The 15,668-nt window shown below is 35.7% G+C and overlaps 2 protein-coding genes across 9 annotated transcripts in view; one reads left to right on the forward strand and one right to left on the reverse strand.

Annotated features, from left to right (window-relative positions):
* Positions 1 to 15,668, reverse strand: part of LOC125673175 (uncharacterized) — a 333,899-nt gene that overhangs the window by 194,363 nt on the left and 123,868 nt on the right. The window lies entirely within an intron of this gene.
* Positions 8,574 to 15,668, forward strand: part of LOC130053429 (hemicentin-2-like) — a 113,950-nt gene continuing 106,855 nt past the window's right edge. For 3 of the 8 annotated variants that reach the window (XR_008802016.1, XR_008802017.1, XM_056160696.1), the window contains exons 1-3: positions 8,574 to 8,903; positions 11,388 to 11,550; positions 11,818 to 12,123. Coding sequence is in view for 3 of the 8 variants with exons in the window: in XM_056160696.1 (XP_056016671.1) it covers positions 8,859 to 8,903; positions 11,388 to 11,550; positions 11,818 to 12,123 (514 nt within the window). In the remaining 5 variants the exon portion in view is untranslated. The remainder of the gene's footprint in view (positions 8,904 to 11,387; positions 11,551 to 11,817; positions 12,124 to 15,668) is intronic. The other 5 variants (XR_008802014.1, XR_008802015.1, XR_008802013.1 and 2 more) reach the window with 4 other exon arrangements.

Below are 15,668 nucleotides of genomic sequence, written 5' to 3' on the forward strand. Positions count from 1 at the left end.
CTACTATCAATCAAATTATGCATGTGTATAACCCTTTTCAATTTTGCACCATGGGGGCTTATATGTTTTACAAACACCTCATGTTTTATAGTTTGTGAAAGCTTGTTAGGGTCATAACTTTAGATTTTCTTATTATGGTACTTGCCCGTCAGAGACTGGACATATTATGGTATGGTGTTGTCTGTCCGGACCTTGTAAGATGGGATACAGACTGAACCGTAAGCTCCAGAATCTTACAACTTGGTACATTTGATCACCATAAAAGGAAGATGCTTATTGTTTTTTAAGGTCAAGGTTGTAGGTTCACTTAATAGGAAAACCTTGTTTGAGAAAATTACAGATTCTTGAACTGAGTATTTTGAGGAAACATTACATAGAAAGTACATGATTTGTCAAATTTCTCCCAATATTCAACTGAGAACCTTATTCTGCAGAGTATTTGTATGGGTATGGAAAATGTGTATGTGGTTATGATTTTGATTTTTGTTTAATTTTTTTTTTTGAAAATTACAGGTTTAACCGAGTCAGTTTTTGAGGAAATATACATGTATTAAATAAATGACGGCTTGACCTTTTAACTCATCTCACAGTTTTGAAGCTAGGGTCTTTGTAAATAACTTCTTTGGTGTTTTAGAATATTTACAGATTGTTGATCATGATCAATTTTGGGGAAATATTTTCCGCAGAGCTCTAGTTGTCTATCTACCGGCCTCCTGTCACTTTTAAGTTTAGGAGCTTTTATTCATGGAAAGAAAGTATGTGACAGCCTGATGATGGCTGATACTATTTAAAGCCTTTTTATACGCCCGTCTTAAGACGTTCCATATTATGGTATGGCGTTCATGTCCGTCCGTCTGTTAGCTTTTTCGTGTCCGACCCGTAACTTAAATACTACAAGGCCTAAAATCATCAAACTTTGTCTGTAGATACATCTTGGGTAGAAGGTGTGTCGCACATTAAAACCAGGTCACTGTGACTTTTCATTAAGAAGATATGGCCATATATGGCAAAAACTTGTCCGGCTCATAACTTGAAAACTATTAGACCTAGAATCACCAAAATTGGTCAACTAATGCATCTTAGGTAGAAGGTGTGTCGCATCCTACTTTAAGGTCACTGTGACATTTAATTAAGGTGATATAAAAAAATGTTTTAATGGGTACAATCTATACTGTTAACAATATGTGACGGGCGTATCATGTGCCGTGACGTTGCACTTTATTCTAGAAATGGCATCAGAAAAACACCCTATGTAACCTTTTCTGCTTGTACTCATTTATTTTTATTGGAAAACTTATTACTTGTTATCAGCTACTCTAAAACAATATTGACTTGTGCTATAATAAATTTGTAAACTTTACAAGTCTTTTCATTTCAAACAAGGTGTTGAACAAGTTGTTGAACATCATCTGGGATTCACAACCAAACAGGTACAACATGGAAACAGTGTGTTCCATGATTTCTGTAGTGTAACAAGTCCAGCTGATCCCAAGTACACTGTACTATTGACAACGATTGTTTTTGATAAGCACAATAGAAGTTCTACTTTGGGAGAAGCTATAATTATTTTAGTCCTAGCATACACTGCTTCCTGTTAGAGTTAGGGTGCTGTATAACTTGGTACCTCTTTGAGATAAAATGCTTTATCATCAAATCATAAAGCATCTTCCCTCTAACAGATACCAGATTATAAAGCACCCTCCCTCTAACAGGTACCAACTTATAAGGCACTCTCCCTCTAACAGGTACCAGATTATAAAGTACACTACCTCTAACAGGTACCAACTTATAAAGCACCCTCACTCTAACAGGTACCAACTTATAAAGCAGCCTCCCTCTAACAGGTACCAGATTCTATAAAGTACCCTCCCTCTAACAGGTACCAACTTACAAAGCACACTTCCTCCAACATGTACCAGATTATAAAATATCCTCCATTTATGATCTGGTACCTGTTAGAGGGAGGTTGCCTTATAATCTGGTACCTGCTAGAGGGAGAGTGCTTTATTAGTTGGTACCTGTTAGAGGGAGAGTGCTTTATAATCTGGTACCTGTTAGAGGGAGAGTGCTTTATAATCTGGTACCTGTTAGAGGGAGAGTGCTTTATAAGTTGGTACCTGTTAGAGGGAGGTTGCCTTATAAGTTGGTACCTGTTAGAGGGAGAGTGCTTTATAATCTGGTACCTGTTAGAGGGAGAGTGCTTTATAAGTTGGTACCTGTTACAGGGAGGTTGCCTTATAAGTTGGTACCTGTTAGAGGGAGAGTGCTTTATTAGTTGGTACCTGTTAGAGGGAGGTTGCCTTATAAGTTGGTACCTGTTAGAGGGAGAGTGCTTTATTAGTTGGTACCTGTTAGAGGGAGGTTGCCTTATAAGTTGGTACCTGTTAGAGGGAGAGTGCTTTATTAGTTGGTACCTGTTAGAGGGAGGTTGCCTTATAAGTTGGTACCTGTTAGAGGGAGAGTGCTTTATAATCTGGTACCTGTTAGAGGAAGAGTGCTTTATAAGTTGGTAGCTGTTACAGGGAGAGTGTTTATTAGTTGGTACGTGTTAGAGGGAGAGTGCTTTATTAGTTGGTACCTGTTAGAGGGAGGTTTCCTTATAAGTTGGTACCTGGTAGAGGGAGAGTGCTTTATTATTTGGTACCTGTTAGAGGGAGAGTGCTTTATAATCTGGTACCTGTTACAGGGAGGTTGCCTTATAAGTTGGTACCTGTTAGAGGAAGAGTGCTTTATTAGTTGGTACCATTTAGAGGGAGGTTGCCTTCTAAGTTGGTACCTGTTAGAGGGAGAGTGCTTTATTAGTTGGTACCTGTTAGAGGGAGAGTGCTTTATAATCTGGTACCTGTTAGAGGAAGAGTGCTTTATAAGTTGGTAGCTGTTACAGGGAGAGTGTTTATTAGTTGGTACGTGTTAGAGGGAGAGTGCTTTATAATCTGGTACCTGTTAGAGGAAGAGTGCTTTATAAGTTGGTACCGGTTACAGGGAGGTTGCCTTATAAGTTGGTACCTGTTAGAGGGAGAATGTCTTATAAGTTGGTACCTGTTAGAGGGAGAGTGCTTTATAATCTGGTACCTGTTAGAGGGAGAGTACTTTATAAGTTGGTACCTGTTACAGGGAGGTTGCCTTATAAGTTGGTACCTGTTAGAGGGAGAGTGTCTTATAAGTTGGTACCTGTTAGAGGGAGAGTGCTTTATAATCTGGTACCTGTTAGAGGGAGAGCGCTTTATTAGTTGGTACCTGTTAGAGGGAGAGTGCTTTATAATCTGGTACCTGTTAGAGGGAGAGTACTTTATAAGTTGGTACCTGTTACAGGGAGGTTGCCTTATAAGTTGGTACCTGTTAGAGGGAGAGTGTCTTATAAGTTGGTACCTGTTAGAGGGAGAGTGCTTTATAATCTGGTACCTGTTAGAGGGAGAGCGCTTTATTAGTTGGTACCTGTTAGAGGGAGAGTGCTTTATGATCAGGTACCTGTTAGAGGGAGGTTGCCTTATAAGTTGGTACCTGTTAGAGGGAGAGTGCTTTATTATTTGGTACCTGTTAGAGGGAGAGTGCTTTATAATCTGGTACCTGTTAGAGGGAGGTTGCCTTATAAGTTGGTACCTGTTAGAGGGAGAGTGCTTTATAATCTGGTACCTGTTAGAGGGAGTGTGCTTTATAATCTGGTACCTATTAGAGGAAGAGTGCTTTATAAGTTGGTACCGGTTACAGGGAGGTTGCCTTATAAGTTGGTACCTGTTAGAGGGAGAGTGTCTTATAAGTTGGTACCTGTTAGAGGGAGAGTGCTTTATAATCTGGTACCTGTTAGAGGGAGAGTGCTTTATAAGTTGGTACCTGTTACAGGGAGGTTGCCTTATAAGTTGGTACCTGTTAGAGGGAGAGTGTCTTATAAGTTGGTACCTGGTAGAGGGAGAGTGCTTTATAATCTGGTACCTGTTAGAGGGAGAGTGCTTTATAAGTTGGTACCTGTTACAGGGAGGTTGCCTTATAAGTTGGTACCTGTTACAGGGAGGTTGCCTTATAAGTTGGTACCTGTTAGAGGGAGAGTGTCTTATAAGTTGGTACCTGTTAGAGGGAGAGTGCTTTATAATCTGGTACCTGTTAGAGGGAGAGTGCTTTATAATCTGGTACCTGTTAGAGGGAGAGTGCTTTATAATCTGGTACCTGTTAGAGGGAAAGTGCTTTATAAGTTGGTACCTGTTACAGGGAGGTTGCCTTATAAGTTGGTACCTGTTAGAGGGAGAGTGCTTTATTAGTTTGTACCTGTTAGAGGGAGGTTGCCTTATAAGTTGGTACCTGTTAGAGGGAGAGTGCTTTATTATTTGGTACCTGTTAGAGGGAGAGTGCTTTATAATCTGGTACCTGTTAGAGGGAGGTTGCCCTATAAGTTGGTACCTGTTAGAGGGAGAGTGCTTTATTAGTTGGTACCTGTTAGAGGGAGGTTACCTTCTAAGTTGGTACCTGTTAGAGGGAGAGTGCTTTATTAGTTGGTACCTGTTAGAGGGAGGTTGCCTTATAAGTTGGTACCTGTTAGAGGGAGAGTGCTTTATTAGTTGGTACCTGTTAGAGGGAGGTTGCCTTATAAGTTGGTACCTGTTAGAGGGAGAGTGCTTTATTATTTGGTACCTGTTAGAGGGAGATTGCTTTATAATCTGGTACCTGTTACAGGGAGGTTGCCTTATAAGTTGGTACCTGTTAGAGGAAGAGTGCTTTATTAGTTGGTACCTGTTAGAGGGAGGTTGCCTTCTAAGTTGGTACCTGTTAGAGGGAGAGTGCCTTCTAAGTTGGTACCTGTTAGAGGGAGAGTGCTTTATTAGTTGGTACCTGTTAGAGGGAGAGTGCTTTATAATCTGGTACCTGTTAGAGGAAGAGTGCTTTATAAGTTGGTAGCTGTTACAGGGAGAGTGTTTATTAGTTGGTACGTGTTAGAGGGAGAGTGCTTTATTAGTTGGTACCTGTTAGAGGGAGGTTTCCTTATAAGTTGGTACCTGTTAGAGGGAGAGTGCTTTATTATTTGGTACCTGTTAGAGGGAGAGTGCTTTATAATATGGTACCTGTTACAGGGAGGTTGCCTTATAAGTTGGTACCTGTTAGAGGAAGAGTGCTTTATTAGTTGGTACCTGTTAGAGGGAGGTTGCCTTCTAAGTTGGTACCTGTTAGAGGGAGAGTGCTTTATTAGTTGGTACCTGTTAGAGGGAGGGTGCTTTATAATCTGGTACCTGTTAGAGGAAGAGTGCTTTATAAGTTGGTAGCTGTTACAGGGAGAGTGTTTATTAGTTGGTACGTGTTAGAGGGAGAGTGCTTTATAATCTGGTACCAGTTAGAGAGTGCTTTATAATCTGGTACCTGTTAGAGGGAAGGTGCTTTAAGTTGGTACCCATAGTGTGTTACAACATAGACCATAGCATATCTTGCGCATCTGACAAATTAAACGTTATAAACTACTATCATCAGTTAACTGAAAATTAGAAAGTTCAATACATTGATAAAATAGAAGTTCTGTACAGTTTTAGTTTCAATTAAAATAACTAGTACGAATAAATAACACTACTGTTATTATAGACAATGAAGTACAGAAGACATCAGGAATTAATTGAAAAGTGGAGTATATAATATGTATCGGTACTGCATGTCTGAAAGTGCGCAAGATTTAAAAACAAAATCGATTGCTTTTAGATAGTCAGTATCATAGGCGTAGCTTGGTTTATAATATTACCGAGGCAGGGGGTCTGGGGGGCTGTGCCCCCCAGAAGCTATCGACATTTTACCAACGTAAAAGGTTTTTTTTGGGGGGTTTGTTTTTTTTTTACCGAGGCAGCTGCCTCGGTTGCCTCAATGGAAGCTACGCCACTGAATATTGACATTTATGGTCATAAACTGGTGATTATACAATGTTTGTGACTTCCATCTTTTACTTCTGGGAAAGTTGGAAAAACGTCATTATATTTTGCTGCTATTTTCTTGTGTATAAAGATCTACGTGACGCAGATTCTTGTGCATAGAAAATCGTCTTACTTAATGAGGACTTGTTCTTAAACCTCGGGTTGTCTTTTACAAAAAATATCATTTTACATGTATTCATTTCATTTACGAAATGACACTACCCCGTTCTTAATGACAGTTATGATGTTCTAATAAATATTTCACAATTTCCTACAAATTTGAAATAATCACCATTGCATTTCTGAAATCAAAGTCGCCGCCCTGAAATTTTACCGCCCATATGATATGTAGAGGCTAGACAATCAAGACAACTGCATTTGTCCAAATTCTGTGGTCTTTGTTTGAAGAACAGGGATATCAGTTTTCAAACAACAAATATGTAAAAGTCTTGATATCCTCTATGGAAAATAACATTTCAAGTTGATTTAAAGTGTACACATTGTTAATTGTAATTAAGCGTATTTCATATCAATGTGCTGTCACAACATTCCGTGAAATTATGAATACTACGACGTTCTAATGGTGTATCAAGATTTTAAAATATTCTGCCCGAAATTTGTACATCAATGATTTAGAAATATCAGTCTAATACTTTGGGGAGGGTGTGATGCTAATACATCCATTATAACACACGGTACCTAATATGCATTAAAAAAATTATATGTTTATGCATAGAATTACCATTTTTCTCAATTCACTGCAACAGTGTATCATTCTTGTTAACAATGTAGATTATTAATATTTGTCAGGGTTTTTTGATACTTGCTTATGTAATATATGTCTCTTGATTTAGACGCGGGTTGTGTCGAAAATCTGAGTTTTAAATAATCAACAGTGTTGTGCTTCTCATTTTTAGAACCGAGTGATTTGAATATGATTGAAAGTATTCATGTTTCCTACGTAATTGATAATAAATATACATGTGTTTGCCAACCACAATGGAGCTCCAACAGGACCTATTTTACCTAATATTGGTCTATCAAGAAATAAGTATAAAAGAATTGACACACGACGATTATTCGTACGAATCATTGTGAATTATAAATTGGCACGAGGGATAACTCGTACCTACATAAGATGAGATAACTCGTGGTCGTCACCCTGTAAGCGGTACCAGATGGCCTCGACCCTCGGGTAACCCAAGTTCGTACTCGGATATGAACCGAAGTCGCCCTTGGTGTAGCGATCTACGTGAGCGGATCAAAGCATCTGATTTTAATCAGATTACTTTACCACTACCAACATAACCACCAGCACTACCAACACCACCACTATCACCACTACTAGAACCACTATCACCACTACCAACACCACTACCAACATAACCACTAACACCTCCACTACCAACACCACTGTAATACTAAATCCACCAAAACTACTACCAGCACCAACACCAATTCAAACTCCTCATCACTTTAATTGCTGCTTACTGATTATTTATTATATCATATCTTCACTCCAATGTAAAATTTGAGAAAATGAATTACTAGAATGGAATACTTCTTTCCCCTAGGAGCACGGTCTTAGATTTACGATTGTACAATATACATGTATGAACATACATGTACCCTTTTTGTTAAGAGCCCCAGTTCACGTGCATGCACTTCTGTTTTTCCAATCGTAAGCAACCCACTGCCTGTTGGAAATAAATTTGGTGGAACTCCATCAAAAAAAAAAAAAAAAAAAAAAAAAAAAAAAAAAAAAAGCCACGAAATAGATGATATTGTCAAATGATTAATTTCTTAAAATTTCTGTCGAAGCTTCAAATGACACAGAACAACAATGCACTGCAGCGGCTGCTGAATGTTTACCGCATATTTCAGCAAATATTTTCTAATCAACGGAAAACTGGGCTGCATAGTTACATGTATAATACCATGTCTATCAATGTAAAATTTATAACAGACACGTGGGTTAGGGGTTTAGTTCTCACGACACGGGGCTATATGGCTTACGCATTTTCAGAATGACACATTTGAAAAATTCATTTATCACATGGAGATTTTAAAAATGTTAGTACTAATGGTCTATTGGGTAACTTTAAGGACTTCTGCCAAAAATTATCAATTTCATTATCCCTGGGGCAGGGGTTAAGATCCCAATGTAGGGCAACGCGGACCATGCATTTAAAAATTCCTTACAAATCTTCGTCGTACATGTACCACCGTACGAGTATCTAGTGCAAAAAGAAGTATTCATCACATGCATTAAATATATTTAACCCCGGCCCCAATCATACAAAGCTCAGCTTAGCCTTAAGACAAAGTTCATCGAGTTAAGACCAAATTCCAACGCACTTTGAACATATTTTTATTTTTCAAAGTAAGTATTTTCCTTCTATTTTGAATTGATCGATACATTGTAACAACCCGATTTGAAAACATTAACCAAATTCCAACACAAGATGTGTTAAACATAGAGTCACCCCAACGCACTTTGGACAACAGACGTGAAGAGTGCATCAAAACTAGACAAAATCTGAAAAAGATATGTCTAATATTGCGACAAAAGTGGATTTACTCCACAAAGTTTGAAAAGAAATTTTGATTTCCAGTTCACATTCTAAAATAGTTTCATTTTGCATATGGAAATATCAATCAAAGTGTTTTAGTAATGGATGTTACTGCGCCCCCTTAAATCCGCCACTGATAAAAGTGCCACACCTCATTGAACTAAAATAAGATCGGGTTCGAGATTCTAATTTGATGTCAAAGGTCAAGCCAAACAGGTATGCCGAAAAAAGTTTAAAGAAGTTGTAAATAGTATTACATTCAGAACTTCCTGGTTGAGGGATCTCACTATACGAAGAGAATAGGAAGTAAATTTAACCAAAATGGCACCCACCTGAAAATCTCTGACAATTTTGAAGAACCTTGGAAGGGCGCGGCATCTGAGAATCGAAAGAACTAGAAGTAAACATGACATTACCCATGTTATCTTCAGGGACAGTGTGGGGAGTTTTGGTAAGACATTGAGCAATGGTATATTCGCTTTTAAATGTATATAATTTTGTCTTATTTTGATAATGGTTGCTACCAATTCTCATCAGTTCATGATAAAAAAAAATAAAGAAAAGAAATAAGCTTGTTGATGCAGGGGCCAAACCTGTATATGGTTATACAGCACAGGTATCTGAATATTTATCAATGGAGAGATGCAAAAAAGAAAAAAAAAACGAAAAGGAATTCTTTATCTATATATATCAATACAGTAGATTCTATTCATATATATAGATAGAGTATTTGTTTTCTTTTCGTATCTATTTATTGATCAGATACCTGTAGGAACCGCACCCCCACCCCCCTTCCTTCCCCATTTTTGGATACTATTAGTATATTTGGCCACCCCCCCCCCCCCTTTCACTCTTGAAATTGCATTGCTTCTTATGGGCATGTTGAGACACTTTTTAATTATCTTGTCTAGGGATTGTTAATTAATAACCTAAATGTACAGTATTTGACAAGTACCAATTTGAATGGTAGTGAAGAACTCCTATATAACAATGACTGTGATATAATGCCACTCAGATACTGAACAATTTGGAATGAAGCACTACAGATTAAAAATGGAATGCTGAAATACAGTGGATCATCAGCACTGAAAAATTAATTAGAATGGAATAATTCCCACAGAGAATGGAAGGATTTCAGAATGTTATTGTCTTTGAAATTGAGTAGAGAATGGAACAAATTTGGCTTAGATGTGAACAAAATGCTTCGATGTCAATTTCTGTTGTTCTGACTCATTCAACACCAATATCAGAAAGAATCAAAATTCATATTTCTTGATTTTTTCCTTCAGTTCCTAATTCGAGATTGGGCCCCAACTTTCATTGTATTTCTTTTAAGATAAGAAATTTTGTTTATACATAAGAACAATTGCTGAAATGAATTGAGGAAGATTTTCATAAATTCATAATAATATAACCTTCCCTTTTTTTTTATTATTTCCTTCTCTTAATGTTTGTAAAAGCCTGATAATATCACTAGGATGTCTTTAAGAAATGATGAATTCATCTCAAGTTTGTAAGAATAACATTATGAAGTATTAATAATATAAATTTTGGATTATTGTTCTCATGTAGACAGTTTTGGAAGAAGTGAGAATTGTTTTTATTAAGTACTTGTTTTAACAGACGTATTAATTCGGTTTAAAGAATTAATATCTGAGTTAACAAATTCAAAGATCTATAACTTCAAACTGTTTAATCTATAATAATTTCTGCAATTCATTTTAATTAATTATATGCTAATTTGATACCACATATTTTATAAACTGTTAACCTGAATTTGACAATTTAACAACCATTTCTAAAATTGTTTTAGAATTCGGTTTGTTAAAATTTAAATTTTGAATTTCTTTAACAAATTCAACAAATTCTTAATAACAGAAATCAGTTCCAATAAATTTGAAGTAACATGAGTAAAAAATTGAATTTGTTACAATGAACTTTGGAATTCGTTATTTCAAAAATATTTTGATACATGTAGGTCCTAAATGGATTTCAGTATCCAACTGAGTTAAATAATTTTTCTAAAACTCCTCCTTTTACTGAAAAACAACATTTAATATTCAGATGAGAAAGATAATTTTGCAACAGACAATGCTAATATCCTCTCCAAAACAAAGGTCAAGTATTAATAATAGTTTTGATTCTTGAAACCTTAAAATTACAAAACAATAAAGTCCACATGGAGCCAAACTAAGGTGAGGAATCATAGCAATCCTAAATTCAGTTTATGCGAAAGTTTTCTGGACCACACAGGACGTTTGGTCCTGTGTAATCAATGAACACACAGGACCGAACCAAATTTTGTCAGTCCGAAAAACCTAATGTAAAAACGTGAAACACGTGAAAATGCCATGGTCGGCCATTTTTCCAATCTGTACGTATTGAATCTTCTCGCAGGTCGTTTCAACGCATAGTCCTAATTCTTCTCTTGAGTAGGCCTAACAGCTTTTCTGTTTACCGGGGATCACACCCGCATAATACTTTAGGTGGTCCTTCGGATGAGACCTCAAAAACCGAGGTCCCGTGTCATGATAAAGATCCCTCCCTGCTCAAAGGCCGTAAGCGGCGAGCATAGGTCTAAATTTTGCAGCCCTTCACCAGGATTGGTGACGTCTCCATATGAGTGAAATATGCTCAAGAGGGACATTAAACAATATTCAATCAATCAACTGTGTCAAAATAGTAAAGCTCAAAACAGGATGCTTAGACATCAGACATTCCGGTCCGGTGTAAAAAATGACGCATCAGACCTGAAGCACTGCATATCGGTCAGGTCTGATGGTCCGATGTCTTTCGCATAGACTGTAATTTACAGCTCCAAGGTGATCAGTGATTCCACATACTGTAAATGTTGAGAACGTAACTGATTGACGTTTTATAAGTAACCCTCATGTTGTTAGAAAAAAATGAAATTAGCCTGTGTCTCTTTCTGTAGATTATTACTCTGCTGTCGATCATACCTACAACTGAAGCTGCTCTAGGAGACAGTTGTACTATGGTGGGTAACTGTGGATACAACGGGGCAACATGTGACAGCGGACAATGTGGATGTGACACAACGGAGGGATATCGAGTGGAGGGAAACCAATGTTTGCCTAGTAATGTCATATTAACTATAGTTAGATTTATGGACTACTATTTTAAATTTTTATAAAGATATTAATGACACAAATTTTAATGTTCCTTCTTACAGTATTCTTTCTTTAATGGCAAAAAGGGAAAATTGAAATTCTGAAAAAAGGAAATTAGAATATGTCACTATTGTAAAACTTTCCATCATGGAGTATGTGTATGTACTCCTGTTCAGTATCATTTAATATGACTGAGGATTTATCATTCACGTAATATTTTGATTGTTATTATAGATGTACTTACTGTGAATCTCGCTGGACCCTCAAGCATTGTGTTTGGACAAGATGCAGTATTCACAGCCAGTGTCACATCAGATCCAGAGGCGACCAACATCATCTGGCAGAGAGTGTCTGGTGGTGCTACAACAAACATTACTATTAATAGTACAAATGTTGTACAGACGGGTACTCTGCCAGCAGGATCAATAACTCTTACAATCAAAAGTGTAACATTTGCTGAGGGGGGCACCTATCAAGTGATGGTGTTGAATTCAGTGGACCATAAAACAAGCAACCAAGTGGTACTGGGTGTTACAGGAGGTAGGGGGTGATTTATTTTTAGCTTATTTGAACTGAATGCCAATGATAAACTTTCTGGATAAAGTTCTTGCTGCGTTTGTTTTTGTCTGCCTTCCTTTACAGAACCATTGGGTAAACATTGGACATGGGAATAAGATCTCGACTAATAAAGGATAGATCGTCCCATTTGATGGGAATGATGAAGAAAATATAATATAAAAAAAGGACTTATTGGAGACATATTTAATTTCATTAAGAAAAAATTCCATTGTTTTAGTAGTGAATGCGATTTTGTGTGGATTAATTTTCTATCATGATATCTTTTAAAAATCACATATTATGTATACCAAATTTAGTATAAACAATGTCGTGTATCTACAATCTTACAGAACTAGCTTAAATATTATATGGTACACACACCATCTATATACCATTTGTAAGTTAATGCAGTGTGTTGTCGTTAACACCTGTAATTGGCTGTAAACAAAGAAAGCATTACTCTGTGTAAATTTGGGTCACCACTCATCAAATTCTTTTACTCAAGACATTAGAATGTTTCAAGCATTTATATATTGTAGTCTGTTTACCAAAAAGTATTAATTCATAAAGAAGTCTGATGTACTGGTAGAAACAAGGTTCAGGCCTTTACCCTGCTTAATGTTCATAGGGCAAATCAGGCCAAAAATTTCCTCAGTCTGCTACAAAATAATTATATACAAACAATATCTAAATCCCCCTTCCAGTTGTATGAAAGAACATCAGCCAAATGACTGTACTGTACAGTTGACAGTGAATTGCAAATATTGTGAAAAACTAATTCATGGTGTGGTATACATCTCGGGTGTCAGAACAAAAAAGAAAATCTTCGATTTCTTTAATTTTCTTCGTAGTTTGAAAATACAAATGGTGCAGAATTATCAACAAAACTATTTTGAAAAGTGTGGATTCTTATGTTTAAATGAAAATAATTCTAACAAGTGTAAATTTTCCTTTCTTAGTACCAAAAATGTCTCTACTGTTACAATTTTCTTCCCTCCTGTTATATTTCTTTATTATAGAAAAAAGTTGAGCTTCTGTCTCATAATTTTAATTCAAACATTTCTGTATTTAATTATTCATTTTTTCCATGATACATCTGTAATAGATATAGACAAGAAAATTTATTGATAGATTATAGATTTATGAAAACTCACTGATTATGATGACTGTCTTTCCTGTTATAAGCAGGTCTCTCCTGTTACAGGTAACATAATCACTAAAATTTCTTTCATTTAATATCATTTTGTGCACCAAAGTCCTTTGAAATATTTTCAAGTTGTTAATATATACTATAAAGAGTTTTTCAAAACTGTTTTGCAATAATTTAATAAGTTAATCATTTTAATAATGTACAGATTATCTTGCTGCTTAGAAATTGTCACATTTTGCAATGTTCATAGGTATAAATTGTTGTCATTGGTTGTTGTGAGAAGTGTTTTTTAATTTATTTTTATGGAAGACCTTTCCACCATCATGTCAATGCAGTTTGCAAAAGTTTCCATAATGATTTTGATTTTTTATTGGCATTTTAAAATTTGTAACAGGAAGGACATATTATGATGAGTGGTGTCTTTTATATATCATCATATTCCAAAATTATGCTGTTTCTTGATTGGAGTTGTATCTTCTTAGGTTCATTATTATGTGTTTTATTTCATCCAACATAAAAAATAAGATTTCAGAAACTTAAAAATTGTCATTTTTCAGAAGGTTAAATGTCTGACGATTTTGATAATGACTCAGTAATCATTCATAATTACATTGAGCCATTTTATTTGCACCTTTGTGTTTTTGTAATGTGTTAATTAACATAACTCGTAATAAATAAAATAGTGACGGTCACGATACTGGCGAAATATGTTATCTATAAATGAACGATGAATAGATACTCCTCCTAGGCACCTGATCCCACCTCTGGTATGTCCAGGGGTCCTTGTTTGCCCAAGTCTTAAATTATTCTTTATTCCTTGTGGGATGTCTACAGTAATGCAGGGTTTGACACTAAGGCACATCCGACCGACTGAGTCTACTAAATGATAGGTCCGGTCGGGTAAAATGTCGATTTACTAGTCCAACTGGTCGTGTTAAAAAATAAACAAGAAACTTTACTTTAAACCATAACATATTTTATTCTTAACTAAAAAAGAATAACGATAGACTTTGCGAACAATTTTGAACTGCATGATGACACAATCTCTATTTTTAGTTCTAATAAATAAGTCGCGGTTGGAAGTGATGTTTTACGACATCTACTCAATGTTAATGCTTGCAAAGTTATGTTTTAGATGAATTTATTTTCATTTTGTTTAAAAAACCCAGTTTATTTGAATCAAATATAAGAAAGTATTTATCAAATTAATAAATTGCGTCGTAAACAGCCATTTTTCGGTGTGGACAACTATAACTATAACTATATTTATTTCCAATCAAGGACCCTCAAGGGGCAGCATGAAAATACATACAAATAATGTACATATACATATACAAGTAAAGAAAGAAGTGATTACATAACACATAGTTATATACAAATACAGAGTGTCATATATTGTTCAAAATAAATTTTCCAGTTATATTTGGAATGGATGGCTCTTCAGAACATAGTATGTAAATGAATTTTTGTTCATCATTGAGTTTGGTAAAAATTTTAACTGTTTTTTCTATAGCACCACAAAAAGATTTTCTTTCATCAGCAAACTTTTCACATTTAATCAAAAAATGGATCTCATCACCTAGTAAACCGGAGTTGCATTTGTTACGTATTCGTTCATTCCTAGTAATACCAGAATATCTACCAACTTCAATCATTAATTTATGAGCTGATATCCGTAACTTACAAATAGATCGCCTAATATCAAAAGTTTTAATTTTATTAAGATAGTTCTCAAAACTAAAGTGCTCCTTGAGCTTAAAATAAGTGCACAGTTTTCCATCAATTAATTTATTTCGATTATTGTACCAGCTAGGTTTCAGTGTATTTATCACAAAGTAATTTCTTTACAATTTTCTTAAATCTATACTGACTAAAATCTCTTAACGGATATCCAATTTTAATATATTCTAAAGCTTTTTCTACCAGTGAGTACCATGACAGTTTACTGTTTAAATGTAAAGATTTACTACACATTGACATGTACAGGAATGTCTATATTCAAATACAACTTCTCGTCCTCAAGGAAAGATGTCCCAAGAGAAAAAAGTAAAAGGTTGGGAAGAAGCAAAGCAGGGCTTATGAAATAGGGATTAAAAAAACGGTTGAGGTCATTTTATTTTATATGGACTAGAGAATTTCCATGCCGGGTAGAATTTAAAGAAACAGAAAATGTGTTTGAAAATGAAAGCATTAAATTGAATGATGAGACTAAAGCTCTTTTTTGAGACAATCAAGTACGTTTTAGTTCATGCAAACTTTAAATGTTTGTCATTTGAATTAAGTACATTTAAATATGGAAAAACTATCAGTTTCTGGAAAGTTGGTCGGGGCTGGTGGATGTAAGGTCAGGTCTAGCAAAAATCATTTGAAGTAGCCT

The sequence above is a fragment of the Ostrea edulis genome, chromosome 3, assembly GCF_947568905.1.
Source record: "Ostrea edulis chromosome 3, xbOstEdul1.1, whole genome shotgun sequence".
Classification (NCBI taxonomy): domain Eukaryota; kingdom Metazoa; phylum Mollusca; class Bivalvia; order Ostreida; family Ostreidae; genus Ostrea; species Ostrea edulis.